At 37.4% G+C, this 21237-nt stretch overlaps 1 protein-coding gene across 1 annotated transcript in view; it reads right to left on the reverse strand.

Moving 5' to 3' along the window:
* The window catches only part of LOC309481669 (exostosin-1), a 429414-nt gene that overhangs the window by 46012 nt on the left and 362165 nt on the right, over window positions 1–21237 (reverse strand). The window contains exons 6-8 of the mRNA XM_082146683.1: window positions 19891–20023; window positions 11150–11268; window positions 8259–8354 (exon numbers count right to left, since the gene is read on the reverse strand). Of these exons, the coding sequence (XP_082002809.1) occupies window positions 8259–8354; window positions 11150–11268; window positions 19891–20023 (348 nt within the window). The remainder of the gene's footprint in view (window positions 1–8258; window positions 8355–11149; window positions 11269–19890; window positions 20024–21237) is intronic.

Below are 21237 nucleotides of genomic sequence, written 5' to 3' on the forward strand. Positions count from 1 at the left end.
TACATTGCAATCACTCCAAAATAGATGACGACAACTCACACACCTGCATTATGAGCTGTGCTTCTTTGTGTGCTTATTAGGCTTTTGCCTCGCAGCACCTTATGGATGCGTTCGTTACACATACTTTCAGAAGCCGGCACCCGCTTTGTAACGGACACATTAATTGGTTTAACTGCAGTAATGTAACAGTCTATGGTTAAGATAAACATCGTCACTATTTTTAGTTAATTCATAAATATTGAAATAAATTGTAGATAGGACATTTGTACTTTTTTTTTTTTTTTTTTTTTTTTTTGTCCCTCTGTCTGGGCCCCATCCCGCCAATCGGGCCCTAGGCACGTGCCTAGTTTGCCTTTGCGTTAATCCGGCTCTGATTGTGATATATTATTACAATTTAAAATAATTGGTTTTCAATTTATTATACTTTAAATTATCATTTATTTCTGTGATGCAAAGCTGAATTTTCAGCATCATTACTCCAGTCTTCAGTGTCACATGTGACATCCGGTCTATCACATGATCCTTTAGAAATCATTCTAATATGATGATTCATTATCAAAGTTGGAAACAGTTCTGCTGCTTAATATTTTTTCATAACCTGTGATACTTTTTTAGGATACTTTAAAAAAAAAAATTTTTTTACTATTTATTTATCAATGTTTTAAAAATAGAAATCTTTTGTAACAACAATATACACTACTGGTCAGTAATTTGGGGTCAGTTGTTTTTTTTTTTTTTTTTTTTTTTGGTTGAAATAAATCAATACTTTTATTCAGCAAGGATGTGTTAAATTGATAAAAAGTGATCGTAAAGATGATTTATATAATTAGAAAATATTTTATTTTATTTTAAATAAATGCAGTTCTTTTTAACATTTTAGTCATCAAATATATTAGGCAGCAGAACTGTTTCCAACACTCATAATACATCAGAATATTAGAATGATTTCTAAAGGATCATGTGATAGACTGGATGTCACATGTGACACTGAAGACTGGAGTAATGATGCTGAAAATTCAGCTTTGCATCACAGAAATAAATGATAATTTAAAGTATAATAAATTGAAAACCAATTATTTTAAATTGTAATAATATATCACAATATTTATTATTTTTTCTGTATTTTTGATCAAATAAATGCAGGCTTGATGAGCAGAAGAAACTTTTTTCAAAAACATTAAAAATAGTAATGTTTCCAAACTTTTGGCCTGTACTGTATCCCCACAACTGCACAACTGTAGAGTAAAACATTAATAAAAAAGTGATAATAAAAAATGCGTCTTAAAACTGACATGATTGTTACAAAACCACACAGTCTGGGGACTCTGGAGATGGAGAACTCAGAACAACTGCTAACATTAAGTTTAAGGTAAAAATAACTGCCATGAAATTATAGTATCTTACTCCTCCTATGCCATAAATTGTTCATTCACTACATCACTTTACCTCTGTCTTTATCCCCTTTTATCCTCTTCTCTTCTTTTTGGCACTGTATCTATCGCAGACTATGCTCATTTATAATGTGTCATGTAAATTCGGCCTTCCGTCACAATCAGGAAACTTTCACCGCGTCTAGAACTGGCGCGAGCTGCCAGGCCCGTTTCTACGAGCTGTGTGTTAACAAAAGCAGTGCTGTCTACATTGGATGCGGAGTCGCGCACGCTACACAACAAATTACCAACAACTGATCGCGCGCGCGCTCTGTTTCTGACGCACTTCAAGCACTCGATGGGCGGGGGACGATTGGTGAGCCGGACTTTTTTTTTTTTTTTTTTTTTTGTAGTAGTATTTCGAATTAATGGTTTTAAAATAGTATTATATATATATATATAAAAAAATAAAAAAAAATAAAAAAAAATAAAAATCATTCTGGCGCCCCTATGGATGAGTGGCGCCCCTAGCATTTGCCTATACCGCCTATGCCGCGGGCCGGCCCTGCCCACACTGGAAGAACTACACAGTTCCAGTTACCTCAAAAAAGCCCAGAACATCATAAAGGACACCCACTCAGGCAGACGGTAGATCAATTAATGCAAGGACAAATAGACTCAAACACATTTTTTATCCAACTACAATAACCACCCTCAAAGCTGCAAAAAATTTAAAAATAATAATGTGCAATTTGGAAGCTGCTGTGAAATAGATCAATGCAATGACAGAAAGTATGCATGTCTGTATTTGTAGTTTTTATGCAGTGACTGTGTGTTCATGTTTTGTGTGTGTGTGTGTGTGTTTATGTGTGCTGCTAATGCTGTTATATGTTCCTATAACTAGCACTAGCACTTAAATTATATTTGTATAGACTCAATGAATGATGCACTGACTGGAGAGCACTTTAAATTTCGTTGTACCTGTGACAATGACAATAAAGAACTATTCTATTCTATTCTATTCTATTCTATTCTATTCTATTCTATTCTATTCTATTCTATTCTATTCTATTCTATTCTATTCTTAATAAAAAATGGCAACGGCCACTAAGTGCAAATAGCAATATATGTCATAATATATGCTAGCGATAGATTCTATTTACATTAAGTTTAAATAGCAATAGATTCTATTTACAACCTCAACCTATCCTACCCTTAACTGATAAACACACGTTAGACACTTTATTTCCAGTTTTCGAATATTTTCTTTATTTTTATTGAAAATAAATGCCTTTCTGATCTGATATGTGATGGGAAAAGGGAGTAGAGCGAACTCGGCAAAAGGCTTCGGGTCTAACTTCGGGTCATTTACGTCAAAATTCCATAATTTTGTCTGGCCCAACCAGACGTCAGTGGGCAGAGTAAGTGATACAATTTGAGTTAGTATAAATAGAATTTGCCAACAAGGTGGGCTATTTGCACTTAGTGTAAATAGGTACTCCGATTAAGAATTTAAGAATTTACTCTTTGTATTTTCTAAATTCATGTTATTTATCTTGATGTGAACAATTAATCTGTGCCTTTTTAATTTTCTAAATATTGATTTGTTTTTTTTGAATTCTTAATCAAAATGCCGCAGCTCGACCTTCTTGTGAAACGACAAACTTCTCTCTGGTGACGTTTGCTGGACTTCCTCCAATAATTTAGTCTGCTTAAATCCCACCCCTTTCTTACAATCGACTGCAAGCTCACATTCACATATGCCTCCATCCAATCAACCACCGATGATTAAAACCAAGACCCATCTTACTTTCTTTCTTTTAATGATAATCCGTTTTACTCAGATGTAATATGTGATACTTAAGAAAAGATCTGTCGCTATTTCCATTTCATCTGGACTTTAATTTATCTGTTCAAGTTCGTTGTTTTTGAACAAACAAAATATGACTGTGATTAATTTATTAATTATATAAATGGATAGGTATATTTTATTCATAAGATCATATTGGATGTTTGAGGTGTGCAACTTTTTGTTTGTAGCATGCACACTGTAAAAAAATTGTGAAAAAAGATGTAAACAAAACAAAGATTATCAAGCATAGCGTTAGTTCTGGCAGGTCACATTAGTCAAGCTCGCATCAGCTGACTCTCAGCTGATCCACATCTACCTATAGGAATACGACGCCTATCACCGTATACATATATAAGCTCCTTCAGTATTATCAGCAGCTATCGCGTTTCTCAGGAGCAATTACCCTCCTCCATCCCCAGCTCCTCCTCTCGCCCAGTCAGGATTTGGCATTCTGATTCCCCTTGAATCAGAATAAATTCTCGAAATATGTTGTACTAAATTTTGAATTAAATATATTTGCAAACTTTCATGTTGGTTCTGTTCTGTTCACCCCAAGGGGGGTTATTGCTGCCCTCCCTGCTCTTGTCCATGCTAGGCTGCATGGATGCGCAGGGAGTTCTCGCCCAGAACGGAACCAATACCGCCAATCCAAACTATGCTAATTGTCAATTGTATTTGACGATAGTGGTCCTGACAGAAATTGGATAACTGGAGTATATTTTACAAGAAAATACTATTTCAGTCTTTCTACTACAAAATTCAAAATGTGTTACTTGCCATTTCTTTGTAATTATTTGTGAAATGTACATAATATTAATTTTATAATAATAATAATAAAATTTGTTACATTTATATAGCGCTTTTCTCTGTACTCAAAGTGCTTTACATATGGAAGGGAGGAATCTAACAAAACACAATTTAACGGAACTTGAGACTAGTTGACTAACAATGCTTTTGGGAAACGCATCCCTGTTTAAGACACACACACACACACACACACACACACACACACACACACACACACACACACACACACACACACACACACACACACACACACACACACACACACACACACACACACACACACACACACACACACACACACACACACACACACACACACACACACACACACACACACACACACACACACAAAAAAACATCACTTAGCATGATTTATAAGCTGTTGTCCTCATGGGGACAAGGATTTCAGATATTGCCATCTTTGCCATCACAATTCGCCTCTGGGATGAACTCTCTCCCTTTCATGACCCTCTCGTGATTGCAGTTCTCTATGCATGTTTCTCCATTAAGATTTTATCTCAGTATTAAACAATTCCAATTTATCTTGATCAGGACAAAGATAAAAGCGTGTTATGATTTGGATGTGGTGTTTGATAGCTTATTAGTCACAATATGATTTAATTTTGACAAATGGCTTTTGATTAAAATTTTGATTATCTATTTCACACTTGTTTGACACATTAATTCACAGTCCTTTCAAAGTAAGTCACTGCATTTTATTTAGAACCTTGGACTGTAAGTTTCTGATCTAGATACTTTTAAAAAACATTATTATCACCAGTTATTATTATCATCTCAACAAAGACTAAACTTGGACTAAAATTAAAGCAGGTTTTTTTTTTTTTTTCAGGTGGATAGAAAGATATATAACCAACTCTTACATATGATGTATCACATATTATTTAAAACTGAGGGTTGCACTTTAAGCCTGGCCTATAATAACATGCATTTATACATTAATATATTAATGTATTTACACTTATGATGCTTACACTGAAAAGCTTATACCTGTACACTATATTTACATTTTGTGAAATACATTTTCAAATGTTGTAAAAAAAAAAAAAAAAAAAAAAAAAAATATGACTCCTGTAAACTATATGGAGTAAAATCCATTCATGTAAAATGAAAAAGGCTGTTAACATCTTGATGAATGATACTCAGATCTTCCTGTCATGATGATGATAATTGAAATGTCAGTCTCATAATGAATCTCTTGAGATGATGAATTGTTTTGTTAGGTCATTGATGTGTGCGCATCAGATCTTTTCGGTTCTCCAATGGAAAGGCAATTTGAAGTGGTCTAGATGACCCTTGAACTTACTCTTCTGGTGTTTCTCCTGTCTGACTAGAGGCTGCTTAGTCTCCCATAGCCAAACTTTTTTCTAACTGCATAATGTCTGGTCCAATTTGCTGCTTGAATACATTTTTACAGGCCGTTTTAGTAGCAGGAAATCATTCATACTACAATAACAGATGTGATTCTCATTATCTTTTATAGATTTGATGCAACTAACCTGGCAAACCTTTGGCAGATGGGTGTGGAAAGAATGGTAGGAGTGTTTAAGAAACCTGTTGATACCTTATATATGTATATCTAGCTAACATTGTTATTTATATCATACCTGAGGGTTTATTTATTCTCTACATATATATATATATATATATATATATATATATATATATATATAAAATTAATCTCCAAGGTAACAGATGTAGAGATCATGGTTGCTATAGCAGACATGCAGAGCTGATAGAAAGAGGCTTTAGTCAAACTGAATTTGATAATCAGTTTGAAAATGCGTTATTTTTCTGTTTAGATGTTGACCAACAAAGCAGCAAAATATAATCTAGAGTCTAATATGAAAAACCACAACTTTTTAGTCTTGCATAACTACAGACTCTAAATAAATGTCCAGGTGCAGTCTAAAGGCCCGTACACACCGGGACGAATATCGGCGCGCGTTATTCGCCAGCGTTTTTCAACGCGTTTTTTGTGTTCACACCCAAGCGATTTTCGCTGACGATGAGCCGAGTGAACATGCAAATTCATTCCCTGACATTAGATGGTGCTTAATGTAAAACAGAAATACAATACCACTCCATAACAGTCTATACTCTGCAATACCACTCCATAACAGTTCTCTTTTAACAAGATTTTTGTAGTCGCTGTCGCGTTTGTCATATAGTTCTTTATTCCGACACCAACGAGACCAGCAGCTCTACATTCATCTTGCCTTGCATCTTCCTCGTCATTTCTTCCCGGCAGTGTCTGTCTATGGGCAGTGTAGACGCTACTTGGCGTATATCTTCTTCGCTGTTACGTATGTGTGCTCGGCAAGACCGTTTTGTGTTTGAGCGCCCCCAAGTTGTGTTTTACTGTAACTTCAGAAGCTCCAGACACGTGAGCAAAAGCGCCAATCTCATTGGTCGGATAGTTTTTGACGCGGTGCGTCAAACCAAAAAAACGAACCCGAGGCGTTTAAAAAAAAATTACGCTTATACGTGTGCCGTTTTTCGCGTCGGTGTGCACACTCACATTGGCGCCCTTTGTTTAGTCACGAGGCGTTAAACGTCGGCGAATATCGCGCGCGAAATTCGTCCCGGTGTGTACGGGCCTTAAAAGTTGCAAACTCTTCCTGAGTCTCTCCGTAAGTCTGGACTATTTTGATGTTCTGTTGTGTTTCCCTAAGTTATTGTTTCCCTGCTCTGTTTAGTTTCTGTTTCTTAGGTTTCTGATTATGTCCCTGGCTGTGTTCGAAATTGCTCCCTCATTCACTATTCCTTACATTACTCAACTAATGAAGGAGTGAATGAAAACGAGCGAGTGAATTCGGACACTGAGTGCACCGGAAGGGATGACGCTTTTGCATAGTTTGTGCTTGCAGTTGAATACCATTTAAAACTTAGCAAACTGGCAGCTCCAATAGAGCGATGAAAAGATGTATCTTGAACTCTGTCATGGAAACTATGTATAAACCTTAACCAAAACAATATACTAATCAATTAAAAAGGAATTTATACCTGTAGGATATTACGTTGTAGCCATATTGGACCAGTGGTTTGGAAAATGGATGGATGGATGGACATTATGGGTATTCTTTAGCCGTTGAGCATACATCGGTTGTACACTCCTTATTGTGGTGCATTCTGGGATTGAATGAGTGCACTCGATTACGTCCACTATGGTTTCAGAGACCACTAAAAATGTCAAATAGTGCAATTTCGGACACAGTCCCTGTCTGTTTCTATGGTTAATTATTATCAGGTGTTTCTTATTTAGTTCCTTGTTATTCCCTGTATATACTCCCTGTTCAATGTAGTTCTTTGTCAGTTATTGTGTATTTGTAATGTGTTGCTCTAACGATCTCCTGCGTATATAATAAAATAATAAAAGACTGTAGTATTCCATATTTGTGCATGTTGCTTACTACACCAGACCGTTGCACATACATGGAACGGCATACATTTCTTTTAAGACCCAGAAATCTGAATGTGGCCATAGTTGAATAAACACCCAGTGTTTTATGCAGGGTTTAGTTAATCATATAATTTATCCCATAAGATATTTTTTTCTACACACCATTTGAAAACCGTAAACATCAAAATAGCTAAAGTTGCTTCTAAGATAAAACAACTAAGGGATAAGTGAGGAGACAGAGTGAGCCATCACATTCATTTTGTTCATAGGCTAACTGTATCTGCAAATAACACATGACAAGAAGATGTAAATGAGTAAAACATGTGCAAAGAGGGAAGACGGTGAGCAGACAAAGTCTGAAAGGTGCAAATGATGAGATACATTCAGAAAATTCACATAACCACCCACACACAGCTGTGCAGATATCACACTTACAAACACGATTTCTTCATTTTAGAGATTTTAAATGGTGACATCTGTCCTGTTATCGGTTATTCTGATTCCTTCCCACCAGTGTGTAACTTCACTTACCTATACTTTGAGTACAAACTTGTCACCAGAAGTTAATTGAACATGACTTAAAAAATATTTATACACTTATTTATTATAATAATTGTATTATTAATTTAATTCCAAAACTGCAAATATAGCTTATATAATTACACCTTCATGAAAATCAAATAGAAATATTACATTTAAAATAGAAAGTATTTTTTATATTTTTAGGTGTAAGTGAGCAACTGCATGCAACCTGTAATTTCTCTCTTTTCATTTTGTCATCTTTCTCGTTTTTCTTTCACTATCTCACCTTTCGCTTGCCCTCAATGATGGAGAAGGGTGTTGTGATGGAGGGCCACTTGTTTCTGGGTGGTGGAGGCTTCTCACAGTTCCACAGCACTAAAATCTGAAACCACATTAAAACAGATGTCCTGGACTGCACATTTCAATACACGTGAAAAACATGACTGTTCATTGTTAGGTAAAAAAAAAAAAAAAAAAAAATTGTAGGTGCAGGTGTGAATGAATACTGCCCACAAGCAAAAAGTAATTAACATTTCTGAACAAATCCCATACTCATTTATTAGTGCAGAAAATAGGTGTGAGAGTCTCCAAACAAACTAGAATTTATCTAGAGCCTTTTCATTTTTAGAAACTGTGTTAATTAAGAGCATTTGGAGATAAAGCCTAATGTTAGCCCTTGTGAAAAAGTTTAACAGAATTAAGTGTGATTAATTGTATTGAATGTGCAATTCCAGTGTATTTCAAATCTTAAAAGTATATTTTCACACAATAATGACATTAAAAGCCACTTAAATTTATTTTAAAGAGATTTCACTTTCATGATGTTTCTTAAGGGTATATGCAGGAATCATAGAGATGAATTTACTACCTTTTACTACCTTTTTTACCACCTTCTCAATATTTTTTACTACCAACACGACATCAAGCAGCAGCCCTTTTTTGGGGGGTGGGAGGGGCAATTCGTACACAACGCTGAATCATTCAGTAATGCAAATGCGGTTAAGTGTTGCTGTGAGATGCGTTACGGCTCTGCTGTGATCTTTGTTTGGAACTATTTTTGCTGCTGAAACAGAACAAAAACAGTCAATATTGTGTCTAAAATGTAAGTGACTTAATTTGAACTGTTTATTGAACTGTTGTATCAAAAGCAATGTCACATTTTCACTCGAGATGGTACTCAAGAAAACAGCACTCGTCGTGTGATTATGTTAAAAATATTAAAACACATTTTGAATTTTGGCACTGGCAGTATGTTGTTAACTGAGTTTAATCTGAGTTTACATTTGTTTGGATTTCTCCTCGAGAGGCTGCGCGAGCCTCAACACCTTGTTACCGTCAGTAATACATTTATTATCCACTGTCGATCGCAACTTACAATAAATATAATACAATCAGAATCATTCTCTCATTTTAGTGATTCCCTAGTTATTTTTTTTTGTTATTGACGTTTAATCAGGCTACTTGTCCGGTCGGGCAAAAAAGTAAAATTCTTTTGTACTTGTCCCTTCAAAAAATCCACTTGTCCCGGTCAAGCGTTAAAGGGATAGTTCACTTTGAAATAAAATTTTGGTATGTTTTAGCTACGGTTTCGTTCCAATGAACTGCAGTAGCCAAGGCGACATCTAGTGTATATCTTAGGCCATCAATGTGTACTTACGATGGGGAATTGTTTAATTTGGACGATGTGGAATTGTTTTAATTTGGACTCTGTGCTTGCTCTTTGAGGTGGTGACCATCGACCTGCATTATTTGACTGACAGACAAGAACGTTTTGACCTAAAAATATCAAAATTGAAACTACTGCGGAAAAAAAGACACCTACATCTTGGATGCCCTTGAGGTAAGCTAAAACATATCAAAATTTTGTTTCAAAGTGAACTATCCCTTACTTTGATTACTTTGACTTTCCTTTATGCCGGAAGGGAGGGGAGGAGGGAGGAGACGGGATGAGGAGGAGGGAGGGTCTAGCTAGCCTCCGTTTTGTTTGACAACAATTCGAATGTCAACACTCCCGGCATCACTTAGAGCACCTTTAAGAATATTCTTTTAAAGTACACTATTTCCTAAGTATGCTAAAGTACACTGTTTAAGGGAGCACATGATCATTAATACTGTGTGACACTGAATATTATACAATTTAGTATCCATCTAATATAAATTAAACCGATATTATGTCTGCTGATAGGAAAAAAAGTTGTTTATTTAAACTTAATGAAAGGAGCACTCAATAGGAGTTAAGATAGTGAAGATAACATGATCTGCCATTTATCAAATACCGCAATTATACTGAATGTTTGCAAAGTCAGACTTTTGACTTGTTTCGCATGATTAGTCGCTGCCCACATACAGGGACATAATAAAAAATGATGTGTGGAAAACCATGTCAAAAATCGTGGACATTCTAAATGAGTTTGATTCATGCATTGATAATCATTCATCTTCTTCATGATATGATGAATTAGGCACTGCTGCAATTAATATGCCAACCCTTTCCCCTCCAGAATGCTAAAGGAACAGCACATCGAAGATTGAAAATTATCTACTTAATCTTATATCATTCCAAACCTGTATGAATTTATGTTTTTGCCACAGGATTATTATAGTTAAAAAAAGTTTTTTTTAAATAATTGAACTACTTGAAATGAGATAAATGTTAACTGAATTAAAATGCAATATATATAAAAAATAAAATAAACACACACACACACACACACACACACACACACACACACACACACACACACACACACACACACACACACACACACACACACACACACGCATTGTATTTCAGTTGCCAAGGCAAAATGTCTCTATTTTGTAAAATTATTAAAACTAAATAAACTAAAATAAATAATAAAAAATGTATATTATTAATAATGTATATACAGTATATTTGGTTAAAAGAATATTCATACGGGTTTGGAACGACATGAGGGTGAGCAAATGATGATACAATTATTATTATTATTATTATTGGTGACATATTTTTATTTTTACTTGCAGTACATCTTGTTTGTGATTTAACATAGCCAGTTGTGCAGTCCGCCATTAAAGCAAGAACTCTGACCAATACTGTGACAAAGTGACCTCCAGCAAAACAAGATAAACACTTGCAGCGTAGATAATAATGGTAGAGTTGTCATTTTGTTTCATAGTTTCCTCTCATGTTCTCACCTGCGCACAGAACTTGGACTTGGTGACTGCATGGATTAGCTTGAATATGGGCTGCTGTTGGGACTGTAGAGGTGTGACCGCTTGAATGACGGCTGTAAACTCCTGAGATGGACTCTTACCTGCAGAAATACAAACGTGGATGGCAGAAATTACTTCTGTGCATTTTGGATAGTCTTTATTTGTTGATGAATTTCTTTGCTTAATTCATGAACCACATAAAAATGCAGTTTTCACACACTGCAAAAGGCAGAGTAGCCTTCATGAAATCAGTCTTAAACAGCATCAGTCTCCTGTGTGTAACAACTCTCTGCGTTTGTATTAGTTTGCTTTATGGCAGCCGTTTAAAGAGAGCAGGGATTCGCTTAATTTATCTACGTTTGCGACTGTGACTCCAGAAACCCGACAGCTACATTAAGTCTCTATTACATCACAATAAAGGTTGCTACAAAGAACAAAAGAGAACCAGAGAGGATAAAACTAGTAAAATGAATTGATCAAAGCTTTGAAGCTTTTCTGGTTCAGCAATAAACAAAGGAGAAGTTCATAATATATCACACAGTGACAGTAATTACGTTTAGACAGAACATCTATTATCCCCATTTCCTCTCTGCAGGGATTCAAACTCTATAAAACAGAACAAAACAAGAACATGTAAACACACGCACAGTCTGAAACACGTGAACAAACAGGCCAAACAAAAAGACCACACAGAAACAAACCACACACAAACATAGAGAACTAATAAGCACATGCACACATCTACTTTTGGTTAATATGAATCTATTGTTAATGATCCAACCAGACTGCGGATCCATCCACACACACACACGCACACACACGCACATGTGCACACGCACACGTGCACACGCACACGCACACGCACACGCACACGCACACGCACACGCACACACACACATGGATAAAAATTAAACGGCCTCTCTCAGCACGGCTATTAAAGATCCTCACTTAATTAAATAATAATGACAAAAGATTCAAATCATTTACATATTTTACGTTTGAATTGTTTATTTTGTGCTCGAAAAACACCACAATATATATAGTCACAGAATAAGCACGATTATGATGAAAACCATCTCATTACCCTACTATTAACCCACTAATTCATTCATTATTAAATCTCAAAGGAAAATATCTTAAAGTTTTTTTTATTTTTACTTTTAACTGTGTTATTTCATAAAGAGTGTCATTCAATATTACATTTAAAATGTATCTATTTGAAATAATACTAAATTACAACCGTAATCATTTTTGAATGTGTAATTACAAATAGATTTAAATACCTGACATTAAATTATATTTTAGTTTACCATAAGTGTTTGTCAGCACATTCAGTAATACAGTTTAACCATATTTCAAAGACAATTGAAGTAATTATGAAAGTAATTTGCCAGGTAATAAAAAAGTAATTTTTAAGTCCTACTTAATTGGGCAAAAAAATTCTTAGGTTTAACTAACAGAATTTTGTATACATTTTAAATACAATAGTGTTGAAACCATGTATGTGTTGTTACGCATGTAACCATGGTTCCCTGAGAAGGTAACGAGACACTGCGTTGTATGATGACACTTTGGGCAATGGCCCAGTCATGCAGGAATTATGGCAAAGGGATGCAGCATCTTGATGATGGAGAAATTCCCTGAGACATTCCCTTTTTGAGGGAACTTGTGCTGTGTCGTATGACAACACTTTGGGGAACAAAATAGCCACTTCGCCATTCTGACAAATGCCTGTCCTAGTGTGAAGCTGCTCAGGCACAACTCAGGACACGAGCACTTTGGACCCTGGAGTGGCTGGCAGGTCCAGGCTTAAGAACCGTATTCTCAGCCTCAGACGTCATGCCCACGGACCGATGACTGAACGTCTGATGCATATGGCACACATATCTGGAAACACTTCAGCAGTTTCGAAGTCGTCATCTGATTGGTTGAATTCTACAGGATGTCCGCGAGACGTGTGTGTTGTGCTCTTTAACGGTCCACCTGGAAACAAATGCCGTGACGCCAAACTTCCTTGTGGAAGAAGAACGCCACATTTTACAACTGTGACAATAAACACTTACCATGATCAATAAACGCTGGATTTTCATAGGTATGTGAAGTTCGTTGCTCCATTGTTGCAGTAAACTTGCACAACGTTCTTGAATTAATAATTTATAGATGCACGCTGATCTGTTATTGCAAGTACATCGACATTTTCATGCACCTAAACATGATGTGGAACAAAATTAACTAATGCGACTAATGAGACTAATGAGACTAATAGAACCTTATAAAGGTGCCAGTGACAACCCTTCTAAAACCACAGCTAGATTTCATGCTGGGACTCTAACCTGAGCCGTAGGTCTCACCCTCAGGGTACCACGAAGGAAATGGGGCATCCACCACCTAATGGCATGTGGAAGGAAGCTATGGCCACTATGTACACCCTAAGTGTGGATGGAGGAAAAACCTGCTGTCTTGAAGGAACTCCAGCACAGGGCCATGGGGCAGTTAACTGGGTTCAACTGACGCCTTCTGCACCATAAAGGGAAGTTCACTTTAAGGCATACAGTTTCCTTGTGGAGGGATCTCTAGAATTGAGAATGGACTCTACAACCTCAGGTGAGAGACCTACATCTGTGTGAGAACTCGGCTGTAGTTCGAGACCCCCACGGGAGACCGTCTAGGAGGGCTACCAGGTCCGAAAACCATACTCTGGCCAGTCAGAATGGGGATACAAGTAGAAGGTGGACCCCATCTTGGCAAACTCTTTCTAGAACTCCTGGGAGCAGGAGTACAACCGAAGCCTCAACCACAGCTGCACCATGGTGTCCAGCCCTAACAGAGCTGGATGTGTGAGGGAGAACCAGAGGGGACAATGAGAAGTCTTTTGAGATGCAAACAGATCCACGTCTGCCTGGCCAAACAGGTTCCCCTGGGACCACAGGAGGATCTGATGCACCAGACTGCACAAAGGGTGTAACCTCAGATCCCCTGGTGGTTTATGTACGAGACCACCGATATATTGTCTGTTTGAACCAGAACGTTGTGGCCTCTGATGTCTGGGTTAAAATGCCTTTGGGCTAGTAGTACTGCTGACATCTCCAGGCATTTAATATGCCAAGAGAGATCATGCTCCTTCCACAGACCTTAAGTCGAGTGGCCTTCCATGACCGCACCTCACTCTGTGTGGGACGCATCTGTCTACACTATCTTGCGATAACAGCATGCTCCCAACACTGGATCTAGAGACAGGAACCAAGGCTTCTTCCACACAATTATGGAACAAAGGCATCTGCATGTAACCTTGATCGTGTGAAATGGGTTGCCCCTGGTCCTGAGCCACCACTGCAAAGGTCTCATTTACAACAAGCTAAAAGGTATTACGTTGAACACAGCTGCCATGAGCCCTAACAGTCTCTAAAACTGCTTTACAGTGATGAGCTGGCATTGCTTGATTCTGGTCACTAGAATCGACTCGATACGTGCTGGAGACAGCTGTGCCCGTGCCACCATCACCTGAGACTGAGCTAATAGCAGCCAGTCGTCTAGAAAGTTGAGAATCCGGGAGTCCTCCTTTGGAGTACCAGCTGTAGTACCAGTTGTAGAACCCCACAGAGAGATAAATCAGTGGCCCGATGCAGTTCTTTAACCCCCTGAGGTCGGCGGTATCGCCGGCGATACCAGCTCGCTTTTTTTTTATCAGTGTAAAAGAAACTCATAAATACTCTGTTGACTTTGATTTTCCATAGGAGTTTCATACATCAATCGATTCTGTTAAATGTGTATTATTTTTGTGTATACTCACAATAAAAACAAAGTGTTGTGCTTTTTGCCAAATAAAGAAAAATAAACACGAAGCGAGTTCTGCCTTCTCTCTGCTCAGCGAATACTCAGTCAAACAGGCATACAGACACACAGGCATGAAGCTTGAATTCTCTTCTTTTAAATGAAGTAATTTATATAAAAAACAAATATTCTCATCTTGTGAAATCTGTATTAAAAGAGAGCGATTCCAGTCGAGCTCATCTCAGCTCATTACGTTTTAATCGGCCCCACCCACGGAGAGCGCGCGCTATTCAAACGCAAATGACTGAGACGATCCCATACAAACTGTGAACGCCCCCATATCAGCTCGAGAAAACACATCAAGATTATTCAGATCAGTGTACTCGTTTACACTGATGAGGAATCGCAGCGCTGTGAGGAATAATAATAATGGAAAACGTACCTCAGAAGTGCTGGTATTTCGAGGAGCAACGGATGGAATACTGTAGTAAGTTTTTTTTCATTCTCAAGTAAATCGCGTTTCTGTGTGAATGAATGAACGGCAGAAATGCGCTGTTTACCACAACTCGCAAAAAGACGGTTTAAATTTGAATTGCGTTTCTAGTAGGAATTAGATCGGTCTAGTAGGAATTGCGGTTCTGTGAATGAATGATCTGCTTTTAGCAAACTATTTTGCTATACTGAGTAAAAATCGACTGAAATGTGTTGAAATAAAATGTATTTGTATAAGCAACGTATTAAACTGCAAATTAACATTTATATTCCTTATAATAAAAACGAAAGACCGATGTTACAGACATATGAAAGACAACATTTCGTTGATTAGTTTTGGATAGATTACACATTTTTACTGTAAAATATCTGCCACCTCAAATAAGCTTTTGTTTGCCAATTTTTGCTAATATGTTAAATATAGTATGTTTTGTCAATGTAGGCTATATTCGAAGTAATGAATCCTTAACTTTGAAATATGTATCATAAAATGTATACTTTAGTTTTTACAAAGAAAGATTACACTTCAATTGTTGTTGTAATTGTAACCTTTTTAATAAAAAAATATATTTACAAGGTAGATGTAAACAAATTTTAAAAGGTAAATATAAGCCTTTTCTTTAAATAATTTTTATTGTGTTTTATTATTGACAAATTTCGGGAGAGGATACATATTCCAAAACTGAAAATACAGTATGAGAATTAACTGCACAATTACTAGACATGTTTTCCTTGGATATTATACAATTTGCAAGCAAAAAAAAAAAAAAAAAATGCTTCCAACTGTGAACCAATTTGGTAGAATATATATATATATATCGTCGCTGCCCGATGAAAATCACGTATGTCCAAAACGGTTACTTTTCAGGAAGTGAAAAAAACACCGCAATTTAAAAGCATATGAACATAGCGTTGTCACACTTGGTACGGCATCTTTAAATGTAGCCATATTCTTGCCAGTGTAATGATATAATCCACATTTGACCAAAATCGAGTTTAAATGGACATACGTGCATATTTTACAGTAACGGTGGTCGATACGCGTTCTTCCGATCATTAATTAGAATGGCCAAGTCGCGTTTCATATTGACAGATGAATACGCTCAGTTTATTAAATAGCCTACGTCTCAGTTTATTAAATACGCTCAGTTTATTAAATGTCTCTTGCAAACTATGAAGGGACAATGAATCAATACACTCATGCTGACCCCAGGGCCGGCGCGTCCATATAGGCAAACTAGGCAATTGCCTAGAGCGGCACTTTTGTAAGGGCAGCAAAATGTGTGCCAACCAGGAATGAACAATTCACAAAATAGGCTAGGCTAAATGATCATAATCAGAGAGTTGCCCTTTTCTTTTCGTTTTGAATTATTTCGTTTAAAGACTTTTCAAGCTTTGTGTATTTGATGTCTTTCTCATGTCTGTGTGAGGCATACACTGAGTTTCGTTAATGAGATGCGCTCCAGTTAACGTGCAATGCAAGTGAACGCGCGGGCGCCTCCATGATTATATTGTCTGCTATATACTGGTATTTGCTTATTTATTAAATCCACCCCAGGCAATTGGTTGATGAAAAATTGATTAAAATTAAGATACAATTTATACAACACGAAATTCACTTTAAAGAAAGGTTTTATACAAAACAAAACTTAATGAAGTGGTCAAAATCATGTCTGACCCGTCTCAAATTGTGCATACTCGTGCTGTTCACTTTTCATACTTTCAACAGCATAGTAGACCTACAGACTCTATTTGTACAAACTGCTGCACATTCATTTAATTCTGAATTTTGCACACACAAGTTGAAAGGCTTCAAATCAAGTTCACGGATAATTGTGCGTGCATTTATTAATCATTATGATACTAAAATCATAACAAAGTAGGCTATGCTATGTACAAAAAAAATACAGCCATTTCTGTTACAAAAAAAAAACAAAAAAAAAACAAGCTGCACCTTTTTTTTTTTACATTTCATCTTTCATTCCGAAATAGAATAATGCATGGACGAAAAAGTACACGGACTGTAGGCTATTAGCCTTTTTACCCGTTATCAATCTAAATTAATCTCGTTTTTAATTTAACTTAATTTCGTTTTTCTTTATTTAAATTTCGATGTTCTTTATTTAAATTTCGTTTTTTTCGTTTTCGTTTTACAAGATTTAAATCAATGTATTGTGTTATGTGAATGATAAGGGCAGGATGATTTTCACATCATTTTGAAGAAAAAACTCTAGGCAATGACATCCATTAGTCAAAAGTCTTATTGTCACATATTTAGTATGTTTTGTGGCCTTATTTCAGAAACTTTAGTTTTTAGTTTTTTCAATAACCATGCATAAACATTATTCTCTCAAAAATACAAACATGTACATGCATGTTGCTCACATATTATGGTAGCCCTGTTTGTGCTAAATAGAGTGTAATTATACCTTTGCCATTAATATGTTTATAAGCAACTGAAAAAAGCACAAATGTCAGGGCATGTCAGAACATCTCAAGGACCCCAAAAACCACTCAGACCCCAGAGGGTTAATGGCGTCGGGCCCCACACCTTGGCCCTCGTCCAGGTCCCTCAGCAGGTCGGCCTGGTATGCTTGCAAGATGCCCATTGTATGTAAGCAAGTGCCCGCCTGACCTACCACCATATATGCCTTACCCACCAGCTAGGATGTTGATGTCACCCAAATCTGCCGCGTTGATGCTGAGTACGTCCAACTCCTGAGAGCTGGACAAACCCAACATCAAGCACTCCAACTAGAAGCCGCAGAGCGAGCTTCCGTATCCCGAGTCTGAGCACTGGAGCTAGCGGTTGATAGCTGAGAAAGGGCCGAAGCCATCTCAAACTCCTCCACTAGCTCCATCTGCGATCCCCACGAGTGAAGCCGCATGAACCTGGCCGCTTTCATCAAACAAAGCCAGGTGGGAGTGAAGCGTTCTCAAAGGAAGCTGTTCACATTGTGCTCAGTCAGCCCCCTAGAGAGCTGATCGTGCGTGCTCTACTCCCAGGCAGCTTACACAAAAGTCGTGTGTATTCCCACCCGTGATGTAACGTGGGAAGGGAGGAACACACTTCTTAAACTGCTGCTGCTCACTCGCCATTTTATTCACTAATAGAGCTAAGTTTTGTATGGCCATGGGGACAAACAAACACCAAATAGCGTTACGTGTTACGCCATCACATGTAACGGGGCGATGCAGCGCTAATCAGAATTGGACTAGCTGACACTGTAACGCTGAAGGCATTCCCGAAAGTGTCGTCATATGACGCAGCGCAAGTTCCCTCGAGAGGGAACAGTACATTTACAGACTTTCCAAGCTCATGTTTTAATTGACCACTCACTGGCTTCAGAACAACCACCCTGATGTGGCAGGAAATTATAAAAAAATCAAAATCAAAATCAAAATCAAATAATAATAATAATAATAATTCGCAGAGCTGTGACCAAAGGAATCAATAATTGTGTCATTGTGTATGCAAGCCTCTACATCTAAAACATTTTCAAGGAAGACAGGGACACATCATACCATCGGTGCAATCCACTGGCCATGTTGGATGATATCTCATTACCTAATATACAGCATGTATTGCAGGTAGCCGGATTTATAGTGTTGCCCAGGCAGAGCGAATCACACCGTATATCACGGCACAGTGAAGTTCTCTCAAGTTATGGCCACAGACAGGGAGTCTAAACTGCCCTGTCATCAAAATTATGGAAAGTGAGACTAACAACACCTGTGACAGCAGAGTATAGACCATCTATCACTTCTGCAATACAGATTTACTGCTGACATGTGAAGCCCAGGGACAAATCCATCACAAACCCCTACATGAGCATGCAAACACACAGGCCATGCTTAGGGAGGAATATGGTGAACACATATGTTCACCATTCACTATGAGATTACACACACACACACATGTGTGGTGCACTATCTTTGTGAGGACTCTCCATAGACATAATGGTTTTTATACTGTACAAACTGTATATTCTATCCCCTTACACTGCCCCTATCCCTAAACCTACCCATCACAGGAGACATTCTGCATTTTTACATTTTCAAAAAAACTAATTCTGTAAGATTGATAAGCTTTTGTACCCATGGGGACCTCAATTTAGGTCCCCACGGTGACACGAGTCCCCATGAGTCTGTGTGCATTCAGGTTTAAGTCCCCACCGGGGTAGAAAAACATGTCCACACACACACACACACACACACACACACACACACACACACACACACACACACACACACACACACACACACACACACACACACACACACACACACACACACACACACACACACACACACACACACACACACTGCTTGGAGGGAAACCAACATCTATCTGAGTTATGATTTCATTTTCACTGCAACAAAGTTTTACGGCATTGAGCTGGAGGTGGTGAGGAGATGCACACACACACACAGACATACACACACACATACACGCTCACCGAGTGTCGAGTAGTAGAAGGGGAAGAGGGTGAGGTCGCTGGAGAACTCAGGAAGTGCGTAGAGTCCTCCAGGTAAAGAATTCCACATCATCCTGCTCCTGGTCATGTGTGTCCGTATCCGGTCATGGATAATCTGCAAAAACAACACATACATTACTATTAATATACATTAAAACATTAATATACATCAGTATTTACAAGTTACAATTACCATTATAGCTGCGATTAACAAATTATGAAAAATGTTGTGATTGTCTGTTCTCGATATTTCATAATTGTTTTTGCTGTGGTTAAACATTGTAACCAATCACAATCAGTTTCTGTGTTTCAGAGGTTCATCCCTCGTCGCCACAAGTGCCATGCCATCTATGTCTGGCTTCTCATATGACCAAGAACAGGAGAGTGTTGCTGCTCGAATGAGTGAGTAAGTTATAAGGTGAACATGATTTCACTGTGTGCAGCATGTTCCTGGATTAAAATCTTTGTTGATCCTGGAACAACATTCCAATCAACCAATCAGATTTGAGGGACAAGTTTACAGTTTATGTCAAGTTTAGGCTTACAGCCAGGGTTATGTGCTTCTACACCTATTATTTCCCTCTGATTTTAGGGATAAGTTATGGGTAGGGTTAGGTCTAGGAATTTTTTTTCAGACAGGGTTGGTGTTCCAGGATTAACAAAATGTTGAATTTAGGAACGTCTTACTCTGCAAAATCATGGTGACCGAGGTATAAGCAGTCGGATCGGTGCTTTGGAATTAGTTTGGATTTTCAAGATTTGCTGCTCACTTGCAATGTAGCCTCTCTGATATTTCCTTCTTTTTTTCATGTCAAAGGAAAAATGGGCTCCTACATGTTTGTCTTTAAGAAATACTATTATGTTATGTCTACTTAAATAAAAACTTGTGTGTGTGTAGAATTTACACACACCTAAAAAAAAAAAGTCGAAGGAGTTTAAAATTTTTTTTTTTAAGGTGTTTAATTTTGACTTTGTATTTTTCAATAATTTATTTGATTTAATATTACATTTTTATGATTTCATTAGTTATTAAATTTAGAAGTAGTCTAAGTTAAAGGAGAACTCTGGTGAATTTTTAAGTTAATCTTGATCGTTTTACCTTTGTGAGTACTGTCTATAGAAAAAAAAAACGAACCGGATTGGTGCTTGCAACGCGGAGCTGTTACAGTTAATGCCCAGAGCTCCCATTCAGCTAAAACAGCAGTTATGGGGGCATAAACCTAAAGAGTGTCTTTGTGCCTCTTAACAGACACAAAATACAATTAAAATGTCTGGTCCAACATAAACAGGGCCCTTACATGACAACGAGATGCGTTTAGCAACTTAGCC

The sequence above is a fragment of the Leuciscus leuciscus genome (assembly GCF_965113295.1).
Source record: "Leuciscus leuciscus genome assembly, chromosome: 19".
NCBI lineage: Eukaryota > Metazoa > Chordata > Actinopteri > Cypriniformes > Leuciscidae > Leuciscus > Leuciscus leuciscus.